Below are 16865 nucleotides of genomic sequence, written 5' to 3'. Positions count from 1 at the left end.
CCGTTTGGAATGGATTCACTGACTTTCCTTTTGAAAGATCCAGTGTGGATAGCGCTGAAAAGGTCTCAGATGAAATGCAAATTGTCAGGGAATTTAAACAGCCCTATGACCAAGTGGCTGTGTTTGGCCAGCTTGTTGGGAAGTCGATGGTGTAGGAACAAGAATGTCTCCACGCTAATTCTTTAGGTGAGCAGTCTGTGCTTCAGGGTCCAAGGACAGATGCAGTTACTGGTGTTTCAAAGCAGAACAGTTTTATGGCTGAATGTTTAAGGATGCAGGGAAGAGCAAGCAAGTTCTCTCCCTCAGACTCTTTGGATTTGTGTGGTATCTGTGGTTGGCGGCCCATACCCGGACTGGGGTGACGGGCATGAGTGAGTGAGTGAGAGTCATTAAGGCCTGGTCTACACTAGGACTTTAATTCAAATTTAGCAGCGTTAATTCGAACTAACCGCTCAACCGTCCACACCAGGAAGCCATTTAATTCGAACTAGAGGGCTCTTTAGTTCGAATTCGGTACTCCACCCCGACAGGTGGAGTAACGCTAAATTCGACATGGCTAGCTCGAATTAGGCTAGGTGTGGATGCAAATCGAACTTAGTAGCTCCGGGAGCTATCCCACAGTGCACCACTCTGTTGACGCTCTGGGCAGCAGTCGGAGCTTGGATTCTCTGACCAGCCACACAGGAAATGACCTGGGAAAATTTGAATTCATTTTCCTGTCTGGGCACTTTGAATCTGACGTCCTGGCTGGACATCGGGGCGAGCTCCGCAGCACCGGCAGCAATGCAGAGCTCTCCAGCAGAGGAGTTCATGTTATCTGTGAATAGAAAGAGGGACCCAGCATAGACTGACTGGGAACTCTTCGATCTGATCGGTGTGTGGGGCGAGGAGTCTGTGCTTTCGGAGCTGTGCTCCAAAACACGGAATGCGAAGACCTACGAGAAGGTCTCCAAAGCCATGAGAGACAGAGGATACAGGCGGGATGCAACGCAGCGCCGCGTGAAAATCAAGGACCCCAGACAAGGCTACCAAAAAGTCAGAGCGGCAAACGGACGCTCCGGAGCCCTGCCCCAGACATGCCGCTTCTACGAGGCACTGCATGCCATTCTAGGTGGGTCTGCCACCACTGCCCCACCAGTGACCGTGGACTCAGTGGATGGCATAGTGAACCTGGACAGTTCCTCCTCGATGTTCGCCGATGGGGAAGATGAGGAAGGGTCTGTGGAGGACGGCGCAGGCGACAGCGAACACAATACCGCTTTCCCTGACAGCCAGGATCTCTTCATCACCCTCACAGAGATCCCCTACCAACCCTCCCTGGCCGTTAACCCGGACTCTGAATCAGGGGAAGGATCAGGCGGTAAGTGCTATAAACATGTATACATTTATTTTTTATAAAACAGGTATAAAAAAATAGAAATACTATATATAAAATTTTCAATGAAAAACTATATGAAAAGTAGGTCCACACATATAGGGATTGAACAATAATCCTCCAGGGACAATTCAAGAAAGGTCTCATTTAGGTCCTCGAAAAGCCTCCGCAGGAGGTTCCTGGGGAGAGGTGCCTTGTTGGGTGCTCCGTGGAAGCACACTCTTCCGCGCCAGGATATCCTTATGTAGATGGGAATCATCGCCTCCACAAGCATGGCCGCATATGGTCCTGGTCTCTGCAGAGCTTCCCTTAGCATCCGCTCTTTGTGACTCCGAGGGACCCGCATCAGGGTGATCTCGTTCATGAAATGCTGCATCTAATTAGGGCAATTAGTGTATTGTTACTGTTGTGAATGGTTGACTTTTACTTTGCATAACAATGACCCTCGCTTAACAGCCACGTGTTGTAGGCCACATAGGAAAAGCATACATTGATCTTTCCCGTGCACTGGCGGGAGTGGCTGGAAAAGGGTCAGAGTATATGATTTCCAGATTGCCTTTAGCGGGAGGGCACAGCTATCCATTAACTGATAAACAGAATGTACTGTAAGGCTTACCAGGACTGTCTGCTAGACGGATTCAGCTGTCTCTCCCCACTTGTCCGCTCTCCTGTGCAATGCCGCAGCCAATGAGAGCGTATTCCGAAATCTCGAACTTGTCCTGAGATCTCGTGAGACTTGTTGCCCTGTATGGTCTTGTTCAGAGAAACTGACTAGACTGTGTTCACTGTTCGCAAACATGTATCTGGTCAAGGAAATCAGTTACTTTTCCCATCACACAGCTTCGGCTCTTTCCCGGACTGCCCCGGCATCCCCCTCGCAGAGGCTGGCGCAGATTAGGCGGCGAAAGAAAAAGACTAGGGACGAGATGTTCGCGGAACTGATGGCCTGCTTCAGAGCCGAGGCGGCAGAGCAGAGACAGTGGAGGGAGACCCTATGTCAACAGCATCGCACACACATCGAACGGGAGGATAGGTGGCGGCAGGAAGACCAGCAGGCGACTCAAACGCTGCTTGGGCTAATGAGGGAGCAAACGGACACGCTCCGGCGCCTTGTTGATGTTCTGCAGGACCGCAGGCAGGAGGACAGAGCCCCCCTGCAGTGTATCTGCAACCGCCCTCCTCCGCCAAGAAGTCCTGCCCCCCCCTCACCCAAAAGTACAAGACGGAGGGGCGGTAGGGGCTGTGAGAACTGTCACTGCACCACTGCATAGCGCTAATGTACCACACACCTCTCACGCTATAAATTTGTAGAAGTGCTTCCCTTACAGGCTCACCCAGTCCCAAATCCAAGTTTCATCCCCCCACTGTGTATTAGATTATTAAAAGCTGTTTGCTGTTATTCACTGTTTCGGTCACGTCTTTCGTGTCAGAGGATTTTTTTGTGTATGGGGGGGGAGGGGATTTATAATTGCACGGTATAACCTACATTACCAGGGTACAGACTTGGGGGCATGATCAACTTCAGGGCACACACACACTGCAGTCAGTAGGCACCAGGGTCACTCTGTGTGGTGTATGCTGCCCCGGGTCATTCTGTGATGTGTATGCTTGTCCAGGGTCCTAGCGCCTGCCACCCCCTTAATGTTAAGGCACGCTGCCCTTACCATGCACTTCCACCGTAGCAACGAGCCTCTCCGCTGCCCTGAGCCCCAACAAGAGCCCTCATCCACGGACAGATACTCACCCTTCCCCCACACCCCTCACCCCTTCCTACGCCCAAACCCGCAGCCCACTGCCGTCATCCAAACCCCTATCCAAAGAAGGCACCACTCGCCCCTTCCTGCAAACCCACCCCTTCCTGCAATCCCTCCCCTTCATGCACAACCACTTGCAACCGTCCCCCACCCCAGAGACCTATGTAGAAGCAGGAGGATGTCATTCCTCTATGGAACAAGCGGTCTGTACATCAGTGCACACCGTGCCCAGCACAGTATGCGTCCATGTTTCAACACCTGAACAGAAATGCAAAGTAAAACAAAGATTTATTAATAATGAGTGTAACAATTAATTTGCTTTAAAATGTGCTTTGGAAGTGGGGGAAACTTGGAGAACAGGGTATGTAACCGCAGATCGAAATCGACACATACAGACACAGGCCCAGGGTCAGTTTCTCTTGAAAGCAAGTGGAGAGTCATAGGTTACCCTGCTCTCCGAGGAAACTTGCTTTCAAAGCCTCCCGGATACACAGCGCTTCCCGCTGGGATATTCTCTCGGCACGGGTGTCTGGCTGAGCGTAAACTGCAGCCAGGCGATTTGCCTCAACCTCCCATCTGGACAAAAAGGTCTCGCCCTTGCTCTCACAGAGATTGTGGAGCACACAGCAAGCAGCAATAACTACGGGGATATTCTTTTCGCTGATGTCCGAGCGAGTCAGTAAGCTCCGCCATCTCCTCTTGAGACGTCCGAAAGCACACTCCACCACCATTCTGCACTTGCTCAGCCGGTAGTTGAAGAGTTCCTTCTCTCTGTCCAAGGCGCCTGTATAGGGCTTCATGAGCCAGGGCATTAGCGGGTAGGCTGGGTCCCCGAGGATCACTGTAGGCATCTGCACATCCCCAACCGTTATTTTGTGGTCCGGGAAGAAAGTACCTGCCTGGAGGCGTTTAAACAGACCAGAGTTCCTGAACACACGCGCGTCATGAACCTTGCCCGCCCACCCAACGAAGATGTTGGTAAAACGTCCCCTATGGTCTACCAGTGCTTGCAGCACCATTGAAAAGTAGCCCTTTCGGTTAATGTACTCGCTGGCCTGGTGGGTTGGTGCCAGGATAGGGATGTGAGTCCCATCTATAGCCCCACCGCAGTTTGGGAATCCCATCGCGGCGAAGCCATCTATGATGTCCTGGACGTTTCCGAGACTCACTACCTTTGAGAGAAGTTGCTCAACGATTGTGTGGGCTACTTGAATCACAGCAACCCCCACGGTAGATTTGCCCACGCCAAAGTGGTTCGCTACTGACCAGTAGCTGTCTGGCGTTGCAAGTTTCCAGAGGGCTATGGCCACTCGCTTCTGCACACTCAGGGCTGCTCGCATCCGGGTGTCCTGGCGCTTCAGGGCAGGGGACAGCAAGTCACAGAGTTCAAGGAAAGTGCCCTTACGCATCCTGAAGTTTCGCAGCCACTGTGATTCATCCCAGACCTGCAGCACTATGCGGTCCCACCAGTCCGTGCTTGTTTCCCGGGCCCAGAATCGCCGTTCCACACCATGAACTTGACCCATTGCCACCATGATCTCCACGGCGCGGCGTACCCTGCTTTGTGAGAGGTCTGCACCACTCTGTGAATTCCTGTCCTCACCGCGCTGCCGGAGCCTCCTCGCCCGATTTCTCAGCAGCTGACTGTGGAAGAGGTGGACAATAAGGTGCGAGGAGTTGACAACGGCCATAAGTGCAGCGATGATCGCAGCGGGCTCCATGCTCGCAGTGCTGTGGCGTCCGCGCTGTAACCGACCAGAGAAGGGCGCGAACAGATTTCCCGCCGGAGCTTTCAGGGAGGGAGGGCGTGATTGACGGTTCAATGACAACAGTTACCCAAAAGCACCCTCGACACATTTTTCCCCCAGGAGGCATTGGGGGCTCTACCCAGCATTCCAATGGGCAGCGGGGACTGCGGGAACTGTGGGATAGCTTCCCACAGTGCACCGCTTCCAAAGTCGACACCAGCCCCGTTACTGTGGACTCAGAAATTCGAATTAGTGTATTTACTGTGGATACACAAATTCGACTTCATAAGGTCGAATCCACAAATTCGACTTAAGTAGATTCGAAATAGTCTTGTAGTGTAGACAAGGCCCTAGGGTGTTGCATCCCAAAATGCTTTATAGAAATATGGTTATGAGTGTAAATATGACATAACTGGAATATGTTTTATGCTAGATATGCCATGTAACATGTATTTGCGAAGGTTATGATCTACTGAATATATTCATCCTATTTGCATGCATGTATCTTTTTTATATCTGAAGTTATGAGCATTGTATTTAAAGTGCTTGTATTTAAAGTGTTTGCTGTAGGAAGCACATAAGGTTGATTTGGTCAACATAATGTGAAGGGGTTATTCAAGTAATTAGGAGTACTTAACTAACAATGGACTTTGGGAGATGCCAATTCACATCTGAGCTTTCCTGGGAACATTCAAACTAACGTGTAAATAATGGCGTTGGCCTGCAAAAAGCTGAATCATCCATAGACATGTGACTTGCCCAGGGGGCTACAGACTCCATCTTGTTGTTGTGATTTTGCACAGGAGAACAAAGGGGTTTCCACCCACAAGAGAGAGAATATAAAAGGCCCTGGAAACCCCTCCATTTTGTCTTCAGCTGGCTCAGAAGATAGCCTCTCCACCCCAAAGAGATGCCTGAAAGAAACTGGAACAAAGGACAGTAACTACGGGGGTGTGAGCGATTGCTGGACCCAGACTAGGAAGGAGTCTAGTCTGTCAAAGATGCTTATTGGAACATCTCTGAGGGTGAGATTTACCTGCATTTAGTTTCCTACTGTATTAGGCTTAGACTTGCATGTTTTTGTTTTATTTTGCATGGTAATTTACTTTGTTCTGTCTGTTATAACTTGGAACCTTAAACCCTACTTTTTATATTTAATAAAATCACTTTTTGCTTATTAATTAACCCAGAGCAAGTATTAATACCTGGGGGAGCAAACAGCTGTGCATCTCTCTCTATCAGTGTTGTAGAAGGTGAACAATTTATGACTTTACCCTGTATAAGCTTTATACACAGTAAAATGGATTTATTTGTGGTTTGGACCCCACTGGGAACTGGGTATCTGGGTGCTGGAGACAGAAGCACTTCTTAAACTGTTTTCAGTTAAGCCTGCAGCTTTTGGGGGATGTGGTTCAGACCTGTGTCTGTGTTTGCAGCAGGCTAGCATGTCTGGCTCAACAAGACAGGGTACTGAAGTCCCAAGCTGCCAGGGAAAACGTGCTCAGAGGTAGCCTCAGCACATCAGGTGGCAGTCCCAAGGGGGTTTCTGTGACCCAACCCATCACAAGCCCTATAAACAAGTAGCTGTGCTTGACCAGTTTGTTCAGAAGACAAAGTTGTTGAGAGAGGAATGTCTCCATGCTGATTCTTTGAGTGAACAGTCTGTGTCTCAGGTTCAGAGGGAAAATTGGGTAGGTGAGTCTGTGGTTTACTCCATCACTGCTACAAGCTTAAATCAAGAACTTTGCCATTACTCTATGTAACTAATTCCATTTAACCTATTTTAGCTCGCATCTATATTTCTTTATTTTTATGAATAAACCTTTAGATCTTAGATTCTAAAGGATTGGCAACAGTGTGATTTGTGGGTAAGATCTGACTGGTATATTAACCTGGGTCTGGGGCTTGGCCCTTTGGGATCAGAACCTTTTTTCTTTTACTGGGGTATTGGTTTTCATGACCATTCATCCCCATAACAAGTGGCACTGGTGGTGATACTGGGAAACTGGTGTGTCTAAGGGAATTGCTTGCACGACTTTTGGATAGCCAGTGGGGTAAAACAGAAGTCTTCTCTGGTTAGCTGATTTGGTTTGCCTTGGTCTGCAAAGGAACCCCAGCCTTGGGCTGTGACTGCCCTGCTCTAAGCAATTTGTCCTAAACTGATACTCTCATTTGTGTCCTGCCGAAGGCTGCATCTTTACAGAAAGCTTTTTCCAATTTTTAAAAGTTTTAGCCCTCCCATTGGCTCTTTTGGTCAGGGGCCCACTTTTTTTTGTTTTTGTTTTGTTTGTTTGGTTTATTTTGTTTTTGGTACCTATGCAGGGAGGCTTTTTAACCCTTTACAGGTAAAGCAAGCAGAGAACAGCTACCAAGAGGGATTTTACAGCTAGCTGTAAAAGGGAGCTGCCCCCAAAAGCACAGATGGTGCTGGCCAGCCTGGTTTGGGTCAGGTCCACACTGGCTGGGATTTCTTCTTGGAGGTTTAGGAAACAGCGTTAATAAGATACATGCACCTCTAATTTTACTAATAATTACATGAAGAACTAAACAGTACTTTTTACATTTCAAGGACTACAATGACCTAGAACGCAGATGCATTTTTATCCAGCTGACTATGGGAAACCTTCCCGGGAGAGTGCATCAGCCACTTTGTTAGAGGCTCCTGAAATGTGTTGTATTTTAAAATCAAAGTTTTGGAGCGCTAAACTCCACCAAAGAAGTCTTTTGTTAGTCTCTTTGACTGTGTGAAGCCACTTCCAGAAGAGGCGGGGCCTTTAAATCCCAAGACTCTTTAAATTACCCCAGGAGCTACCAGCTGCACAGGCGGCTGGGAGCCCCAGAGCTAGCAGTGATTTAAAGGGCTTGGGGCTCCAGCTACCCTACCGCAGCGCAGCCCCAGGCACTTTAAATCATCATCAGAGCCTGGGGGGCTCCCAGCTGCCACCCCAGGCTCTGGTGGAGCTTTAAAGGACCCTGGGCTCCGCTGCAGTAGCAGCAGCCGGGAGGCCCATGCACTTTAAATCACCACTGGAGCCCCGGTGCAGCTACCCCAGGAGTCCAGCAGCCGGACTCCGGTGGTGATTTAAAGGGCCCCGGAGGTAGCAGCAGTGGGAGCCCTTTAAATCCTTCAAAAACCACCGACTGGGCAGGATTTTTGCAGTTCCTTCTCAACTGCATGAAACTAGTCCCTAGATTGCTGGGGAGGGGGTAAGGATCCAAACACCTATGAAACATTTAAAGATTTTCACTCAAAAACCATCCCTATAGCTATTGAGAGCAAACACCTTGCACTTTCTGGAGTTCTGAAATTTCCTATATTTCAAATTGCCTTGTGCTGCCCTGCCAACCGGTCCCCCTACCCCGCGCCTCCAGTAGCACCCCGCCAGCCGATCCCCCCTGCCCCGCGCCCCGCCAGCCGGTCCCCCCTGCCCCGCGCCCCCAGCGGCGCCCCGCCAGCCGGTCCCCCCTGCCCCACACCCCATGCCTCCAGCGGCACCCCGCCAGCCGGTCCCCCCTGCCCCGCACCTCCAGCGGCGCCCCGCCAGCCGGTCCCCTCTGCCCCGAGCTTCCAGCGGCGCCCCGCCAGCCGGTCCCCCCTGCCCCACGCCCCATGCCTCCAGCGGTGCCCCGCCAGCCGGTCCCCCCTGTCCCGCGCCTCCAGCGGCGCCCCTCCACCCAGTCACCCCTGCCCTGCACCTCCAGTGGCGCCTTGCCAGCCGGTCACCCCTGCCCCATGCCTCCAGCTGCACCCCGCCAGCCGGTCTCCCTGGCCCGCGCCCCCAGCAGCTCCCCGCCAGCGGCTGGAGCCCCGGCCTTTTAAATTGTCCCCAAGCCCTGCTGCCAGATCCCCGAGGAGGCGGCAGCAGGGCCCTGGCGGCTATTTGAAGGGCCAGGGCTCCGGCTGCTGGCAGGGCGCCGCTGGAGGCGCAGGGTAGGGGGACCAGCAGGCAGGGCACTGCTGGAGGCGCGGGTCAGGGGGATCGGCTGGCAGGGCGCCACTGGAGGTGCAGGGCAAGGGGACCGGCTGGCGGGGCACCACTGGAGGCGCGGAGCAGAGGGGACCGGCTGGTGAGGCACCGCTGGAGGCGGGGTAGGGGGAACCGGCTGGCGGGCAACGCTGGAGGCACGGGGCAGGGGGGACCGGCTGGCGGGGCGCTGCTGGAGGCATGGGGCAGGGGGTTCCAGCTGGCGGGGCGCTGTTGGAGGCACGGGGTAAGGGGACCGGTTGGGAGGGCAGCACAGGGCAATTTGAAATATAGGAAATTTCAGAATGCTAGAAAGTGGAAGGTGTTTGCTCTCAATAGCTATAGGGATGGTTTCTGAGTGAAAATCTTTAAATGTTTCATAGGTGTTTGGGTCCTTCTCCCTCCCCAGCAATCTAGGGACTAGTTTCATGCAGTTGAGAAGGAACTGCAAAAATCCTGCCCAGTCAGTGGTTTTTGAGCGATTTAAAGGGGCCCCAAGCCCTTTAAATGGCTGCCAGGGGGCCGATCTGCCCCGGCAGAGTGCACCGGCTTACTTTCACCGGCGCTTTGAAGTGTGAGTGTGGTCACAGAGCTCTCCCAGCGCTGCAGGTACTCCACCTCCCCATGGGGATTAGCTTGCAGTGCTGGGAGCCGCGCTCCCAGCGCTGGGGCACTGTTTACACTGGCGCTTTACAGTGCTGCAACTTTCTCGCTCAGGGGTGTGAAAAAACACCCCCGAGCGCAGCAAGTTACAGCGCTGTAAAGCGCCAGTGTAGCCAAGGCCTTAATTTTGCAAAGGGAAGCCACAGGTTAACCCTAAAATGTCAGAACCCCAATAGTATTGAGCCAAAGGTGTGGCATGACAAAAATGATTGTAGATGGACACTGGCAATGGATTTGTTGTTACTGCTAATGGTAATTTTTGTAACTAATGTGTTGCTATTACCAAGAAATGTAAAAATTGTGCCTAATCTTTTGAAAAAACCCTTGAACATGTTAAAAGGAATACATGAGAACATACTTTATTTTAAAAGGCCTTGTTATAATGATGTTTCATAGTTAATGCCTGTAAAAAGTATTGGAACTTTTCACAGCGGAAAAGACATTCCAGACCTGATGTGCTGTATGAAAAAGGAAACTAAGGCACACTACCATATTGTTTTCACAGCTAAATGCCAAGATTCCTATGCTATGGACAACATTAATATCTACATTGTCTTGATAATAATTGGATTCCAAACATTTGCCAGAGTTTGTATGGATAAAATAGCTATGGATAAAGTAGGACATTGAATGTCAATGGTAATTGGGACAAAATACAACATGGTTTTACAAAAGTTAGATCGTGCCAAACCAACCTGATCTCCTTCTTTGAGAAGGTAACAGATTTTTTAGACAAAGGAAACGCAGTGGATTTAATTTACCTCGATTTCTGTAAGGCATTTGATACGGTTCCACATGGGGAATTATTAATTAAATTGGAAAAGATGGAGATCAATATGAAAATTGAAAGGTGGATAAGGAACTGGTTAAAGGAGAGACTACAACAGGTCATACTGAAAGGTGAACTGTCAGGCTGGAAGGAGGTTACTAGTGGAGTTCCTCAGGGATCAGTTTTGGGACCAATCTTATTTAATCTTTTTATTACTGACCTTGGCACAAAGAGTGGGAATGTGCTAATAAAGGTTGCGGATGACACAAAGCTGGCAGGTATTGCTAACACAGAGAAGGACCGGGATATCATACAGGAAGATCTGGATGACCTTGAAAATAGGAGTAATAGTAATAGGATGAAATTTAATAGTGAAAAGTGCAAGGTCATGCATTTAGGGATTAATAATAAGAATTTTAGTTATAAATTGGGGACACATCAGTTGGAAGTAACAAAGGAGAAGAAGGAACTTGGAGTATTGGTTGATCACAGGATGACTATGAGCCGCCAATGTGATCTGGCTGTTAAAAAAGCTAATGCGATCTTGGAATGCATCAGGCGAGGTATTTCCAGTAAAGATAAGGAGGTGTTAGTAACATTATACAAGGCACTGGTGAGACCTCATCTGGAATACTGTGTGCAGTTCTGGTCTCCCATGTTTAAGAAGGATGAATTCAAACTGGAACAGGTACAGAGAAGGGCTACTAGGATGATCCGAGGAATGGAAAACCTGACTTATGAAAGGAGACTCAAAGAGCTTGGCTTGTTTAGCCTAACCAAAAAAAGGCTGAGGGGAGATATGATTGCTCTTTATAAATATATCAGAGGGATAAATATCGGAGGGAGAGGAATTATTTAAGCTTAGTACCAATGTGGACACAAGAACAAATGGGTATAAACTGGACACTAGGAAGTTTAGACTTGAAATTAGACGAAGGTTTCTAACCATTAAAGGAGTGAAGTTCTGGAACAGCCTTCCACGGGGAGTAGTGGGGGCAAAAGACATATCTGGCTTCAAGACTAAGCTTGATAAGTTTATGGAGGGGATGGTATGATGGGCTAGCCTAATTTTGGCAATTAATTCTTCTTTGATTATTAGCAGGTAAATATGCCCAATGGTCTGTGATGGGATGTTAGATGGGGTGGGATCTGAGTTACTACAGAGAATTCTTTCCTGGGTGCGGCTTGCTGAGTCTTGCCCACATGCTCAGGATTTAACTGATCGCCATATTTGGAGTCGGGAAGAAATTTTCCTCCAGAGCAGATTGGCAGAGGCCCTGGAGGTTTTTCACCTTCCTCTGCAGCGTGGGGCATGGATCACTTGCTGGAGGATTCTCTGCACCTTGAGGTATTTAAACCACGATTTGAGGATTTCAATAACTCAGACATAGGTTAGGGGTTTGTTACAGGAGTGGGTGGGTGAGATGCTGTGGCCTACCTGTGCAGGAGGTCAGACTAGATGATCATAATAGTCCCTTCTGACCTTAAAGTCTATGTTCTTTAGCTCTTGGAAAGATCACATGAGACATACAGGAAGAGCAAGGATCCAATCCACTATTGTTCTAACCAAGTTTTACCTTAAGTGTATAAAGAGATTCAATCATGTTTTTGAACATGACTTTGAGAAACCATTTCTGTTATACACTAATACAGCTAATAATTAGCTGTAGTAAGACAGGACCAAGGATGGGGAGCTCTTGGGATGCAGTCAGCGATGTTTGTGTCATCCCTTCCTGCATCAATTTTGTGTTGGGGGTGTGACGTTATTGACATAAACTGTGACCATATAGATCAGTGTTGCAACCACTATTACAAATTTGCAGTAAATATTGTACAAATGTTGTCGAGTGTCTATGACAAGGTTATGATTTGCTGGTTATGATTATGTTGTCTGTATGAGCTTTTCTGGGAATGTTCAAACCAATGTGTAAACAATGGCGTCCGCCTACAAACTCAGTCATGCATGGACATGTGACTTGCCCATGTGACTCCAAGCTCCATCTTGCTTCTGTGATTTTCCACAGTAAAAACAAAGGAGTGTCCTTCCACAGGGAAGAGAATATAAAAGGCCCTGGAAACCCCTCCATTTTGTCTTCAATCCTGCTTCTTACCTCTGGAGGAACTTTGCTACAAACTGAAACTCTGAACAAAGAACTGAATGACCCATCCCAGCTGTGGATGTACTCCAGAGACGTGATTTGAACCTGCAGTTTATTCCATCACTTTGCCATTAGTGTATGTAATTGATTCCATTTAACCAATTTTAGCTCTCATCTATAATTTCTTTCTTTTTCTAAATAAACCTTTAGATTTTAGATTCTAAAGAATTGACAACAGCGTGATTTGTGAGTAAGATCCGACTTGTATATTGACCTGGGTCTGGGGCTTGGTCCTTTGGGACCGGGAGAACCTTTTTTCTTTTCATGGGGTATTGGTTTTCATAACCATTCATCCCCATAAGGCACGGTGCTGGTGGTGATACAAGGGAACTGGAGTATCTAAAGGAATTGCTTGTATGACATCTGGTTAGCCCAGGGCCGCCCAGAGGATTCCGGGGGCCCAGGGTCTTCGGCGGAGGGGGGCCCTTCCGTTCCGGGACCCGCCACCGAAGTGCCCCGAAGACCCGCGGCGGCCCCCCCCCCGCCGCCGAATTACCGCCGAAGCCGGACCCACCGCCGAAGTGCAGCCCGGTCTTCGGCGGTAATTTGGCAGAGGGGGGCCCCCGCCGCGGGTCTTCAGGGCACTTCGGCGGCGGGTCCCGGAAGGGAAGGGCCCCCCGCTGCCGAATTACCGCCGAAGACCGAGCTGAACTTTGGCGGCGGGTCCCGCTCCGTCTTCTGCGGTAATTCGCCGGCGGGGGGTCCTTCCTCCCCGGAGGGGAAGGACCCCCCGCCGGCGAAGACCGGAAGCGGAGAAGCTCCTGCGCCCGGCCCCGCTAGAGTTTTCCGGGCCCCCCGGAGGGAGTGAAGGACCCCGCTCCGGGGGCCCTGAAAAACTCTGGTGGGGGCCCCTGTGGGGCTCGGGCCCTGGGGCAAATTGCCCCTCTTGCCCCCCCCCTTCTGGGCGGCCCTGGGTTAGCCAGTGGGGTAAAACCGAAGTCCTCTCTGAATGACCCATCACAGCTGTGGATGTACTCCAGGGACTTGATTTGAACCTGCAGTTTATTCTATCACTGCTACAAACCTGAACCAAGAACTTTGCCATTGCTGTATGTAATTGATGCCATTTAACCAATTTTAACTCCAATTTATATTTCTTTCTTTTATGATTAATCCTTTATATCTTAGATTCTAAAGGACTGGCAACAGCCTGATTTGTGGGTAAGATCTGACTTGTATATTGACCTGGGTCTGGGACTTAGTCCTTTAGGATCGAGAGAACCTTTTTTCTTTTACTAGAGTATTCGTTTTCATAACCATTCATCCCCATAATGAGTGGCACTGGTGGTGATACTGGAAACTGGAGTGTCTAAGGGAATTATGACCTATGGTTAGCCAGTGTGGTAAAACCAAAGTCCTCTCTGTTTGGCTGGTTTGGTGCACCTTAGAAGTGGAGAACCACCAGCCTGGGGCCATAACTGCCCTGCTCTAAGCAATTTGTCCTAAATTGATGCTCTCAGTTGTGTCCCACCAGAAGAAGCATCATTACAGCCATACGTGCAATGACCAGAGCCAATACCGGATTTACAATGGCACCACTGGTGTCAGGCCCACAGTGGAAAGGGGCCCCGGCCCGCTCTTCTCCACCCCTGCTCTCTCCTGTGGGGTCAGAGAAGCTTGACGCTGCAGGCTGCTGGGGCTCCATGGCAGCCTCTGCCGGCAGCCTGGCTCTTGCCCCACCTCTTTCCCCAGCATCCTACATTCCCTCCCCCCTGCCTCCCCCCACCACCAATCAGCTGGATCAGCTGCTTGCCGGCAGGAGGGGGGAGGAGGAGCAAGCCGCAGCATGCCACTCTGGGGAGGAGGAGGAGAAGAGGTGTGGGTGAGGCCTTGGAGAAGGGGCTGGAATTGGGGCATACCCCCTCCAGCCCCCTGTGTGAGCACCCCCACAACCCCAGCCCAACCCCCAGCCCATCCTAACCACTGCACCCCCTCACACACACCCAGCCCCCTGCACCCCCTCACACACCCCTAGCCCCCTTCCCTGACTCCTGCACCCCCACACACACAGCCAGCCCCCGTCCTGACCCCTGCACCCACTACACCGCCCCAGCCCTGACTCCTGCATCCTCCCTCACGTCCCCCCAGCCCTTGCCCTGAAACCTGTACCCCCTTCACACACCCCTAGCCCCCTGTGACTCCACTGTGACTCCAGATGTGTTCTCTACTGTGTTCATTTTTGAAAATGTATAATAAGTGATGCTCGGGGGGTGGGGGGTGCAAGGTGGAAGTTTCACCTAGGGTGCAAAATATCCTTGCACCGGCCCTGGATCCTGTGTTAGCTGAACCCCACAGTCTCCAACCAACCTAGGCGGTACAGCAGACATGGCCCTGCCCACTAGCTCCTCTCCACTCCCTAGTCCACCCGCCACTTCCCCCCACTTAAGGCTTAGCCCTCTTACTTTTAAAAATGATTGCTTGCCCCTCTCCCCCCCATCAGGCTTTTCCGGCAGCCCTGTTGCCAGGTATCCAGTTTTAGACTGGAAACTCCAGTAGAAAATGGGACCTGAGTGTCCAGTTAGCAGTGCTGACTGGAAACTAAATGTCTGGTTATAGGAGGAACCACATTAGCCTCTGCTCATCCCACTCCCAACACCCACCCCAGAGGGCTGGAAGAGAACCTGTCCTCCTGCTGTGGGAGGAGGAGCACCTCAGTGCAGAGAGAGACAAAGAGAATGGGGTAGAACCAGATAGGTACCCGCTCTATGTGGGCAGGGGCAGATCCTATTTACCCCCCTCCCCAGCCCTGCTGCGCTTGCAGTTTACCCAACCCCTCCCTTGCTCCAGAGACCAACCCTAGCTCCTGCCCCACGGTGCTTTTACCCCCGGCCCCTTTTACAATCATTCCCCAGGGGGGCCCACAAATATGTTTGGCGCCAGGCCCACAAAAAGTTAATCTGGCCCTGACCTGAGTAACTCCAGCTGAGAGGCCAATTCAGGGAAGGTAGCTCCCAGGCCGCTCTGACCTACCCCTTCTCAGCTGGGCCACTCACCATACGGCTGTCGAATATGAAGGTTTTAGCTACGCTGACCTAGAGCCGATGGCCCAAGCCCAGCCCCCCAAGCCAATGCAGCAATGAGAGCTTCATGCTTGCTGTACCTCTGCTGCCCCGCCACGGGGCACTCTGCCCCTCCGAGCGTCACCCTCCAGCTGCTGCCCACAGTCAGGTTTCGGCCCCGGATGGAGAGCTGGGTCCCGCCGGCCAGCGGGCCGTACACAGGGTGGACAGCAGTGACGTTTGGCACCTGCGGAGCCACAGAGGGCATGGGGCCTTTACCAAGGGAAGTAGGGGGCAGGTCATCCCCAGAGGGGAACCTCTCCAGTATGCCGCCGGGCCAGCCGCCTCCATGCCAGACACAAAGAGGTGGTGATGGGATGGTGCAAGGCAAGGGAGGGGTGCGCCGGGGGCAGGGGGGGGGTGTCCCAGCTGGGCACCAGGCCCTGCTTACAGAGGGGCTGGGCCTGACACATGATAGGGACGAGCCGCTGGCTGGAGAGCAGGTGTGGGGAGTCTGCCAACCCTGCTCCAGGAGCTGCCATCCCTGGGATCCCAGCTGGCACTGGGGGGCAGCATTCCCAGGCAAGCCCCATTGCCGACCCCTGGCTTCAGCCTGGGGGGGCTGCTCTCCTGCGGGGCTGTCCCTGCAGCTGGGAGGCAGGCAAGGGAAAGGACGTACCACAAAGATGAAGCCACTGAGGGATGAGGAGCCACTGACGTGGAAGGGCGGGTCCTTCGTCTGCTCCTCGATGGTGAGCTGAACCGTGACAGGCCCCGCCACCACATGGTCGCTGCTCAGCTCCAGCTCGCACACCAGCACGTCCACAGCGGCTTTGGTGGGGGCCAGCATGGGGGGCCTGTGGGACACAACAGGGAGCACTGAGACATGGGGGCAGGCCCAACCCCCTACCCCAGCCAGAGAGGACAACAGTGGGGCCCACACCCATGCCGTGTCCTGTCACCATCCGCAGAGCAGGGGCACCAGCCGGGGAGTGGCTCTGAGAGGGAAAGTCACTGGACTGTCGCCAAAACCACCCTGGCAATCGCTGAATGCCTCTGGTACAAACCCCAGTGGGTGCCACCAGCTGCCCATGCTCCGAGTCTGATGGCAAACCTACTGGTGCCCCTCAGTCCTGACCCACATCCCCTCTTGTCCATACTACTCCAGCCCCCTCCTAAAAGGCCTGGTTGCTTGGGGCAGTGGCTGCATGACATGGGGCAGAATTCACTGGGGTGCCAACACTGGTGACTCGTGCTGTGGGGAAAGGCCAGTGGCTGCATGCTTGGAGGAGCTGATTCCATCACGCACAGCCAGCCCGTTTCCACTCGGGAAAGCTGCCAGCTCCTGGCACCCGTACGTGAAGGGGCCCCACCTGGGGAGATGCTGCAGCTCAAATGCAGACAGAGCATGGGCCAGGGTCATACTGCAGAGA

The 16865-nt window shown here is 51.8% G+C and overlaps 1 protein-coding gene across 3 annotated transcripts in view; it reads right to left on the bottom strand.

Annotated features, from left to right (window-relative positions):
- The window catches only part of MST1R (macrophage stimulating 1 receptor), a 65542-nt gene that overhangs the window by 20287 nt on the left and 28390 nt on the right, over window positions 1-16865 (bottom strand). For all 3 annotated transcript variants that reach the window (XM_045024097.1, XM_045024099.1, XM_045024098.1), the window contains exons 7-8: window positions 16112-16289; window positions 15534-15679 (exon numbers count right to left, since the gene is read on the bottom strand). In XM_045024097.1, coding sequence (XP_044880032.1) covers window positions 15534-15679; window positions 16112-16289 — 324 coding nt within the window. The remainder of the gene's footprint in view (window positions 1-15533; window positions 15680-16111; window positions 16290-16865) is intronic.

This window comes from Mauremys mutica, chromosome 7, assembly GCF_020497125.1.
Source record: "Mauremys mutica isolate MM-2020 ecotype Southern chromosome 7, ASM2049712v1, whole genome shotgun sequence".
NCBI classification, from domain to species: domain Eukaryota; kingdom Metazoa; phylum Chordata; order Testudines; family Geoemydidae; genus Mauremys; species Mauremys mutica.
The sequence above is the reverse complement of the archived record's forward strand: the minus strand, read 5'-3'. Positions and strand labels throughout refer to the sequence as shown.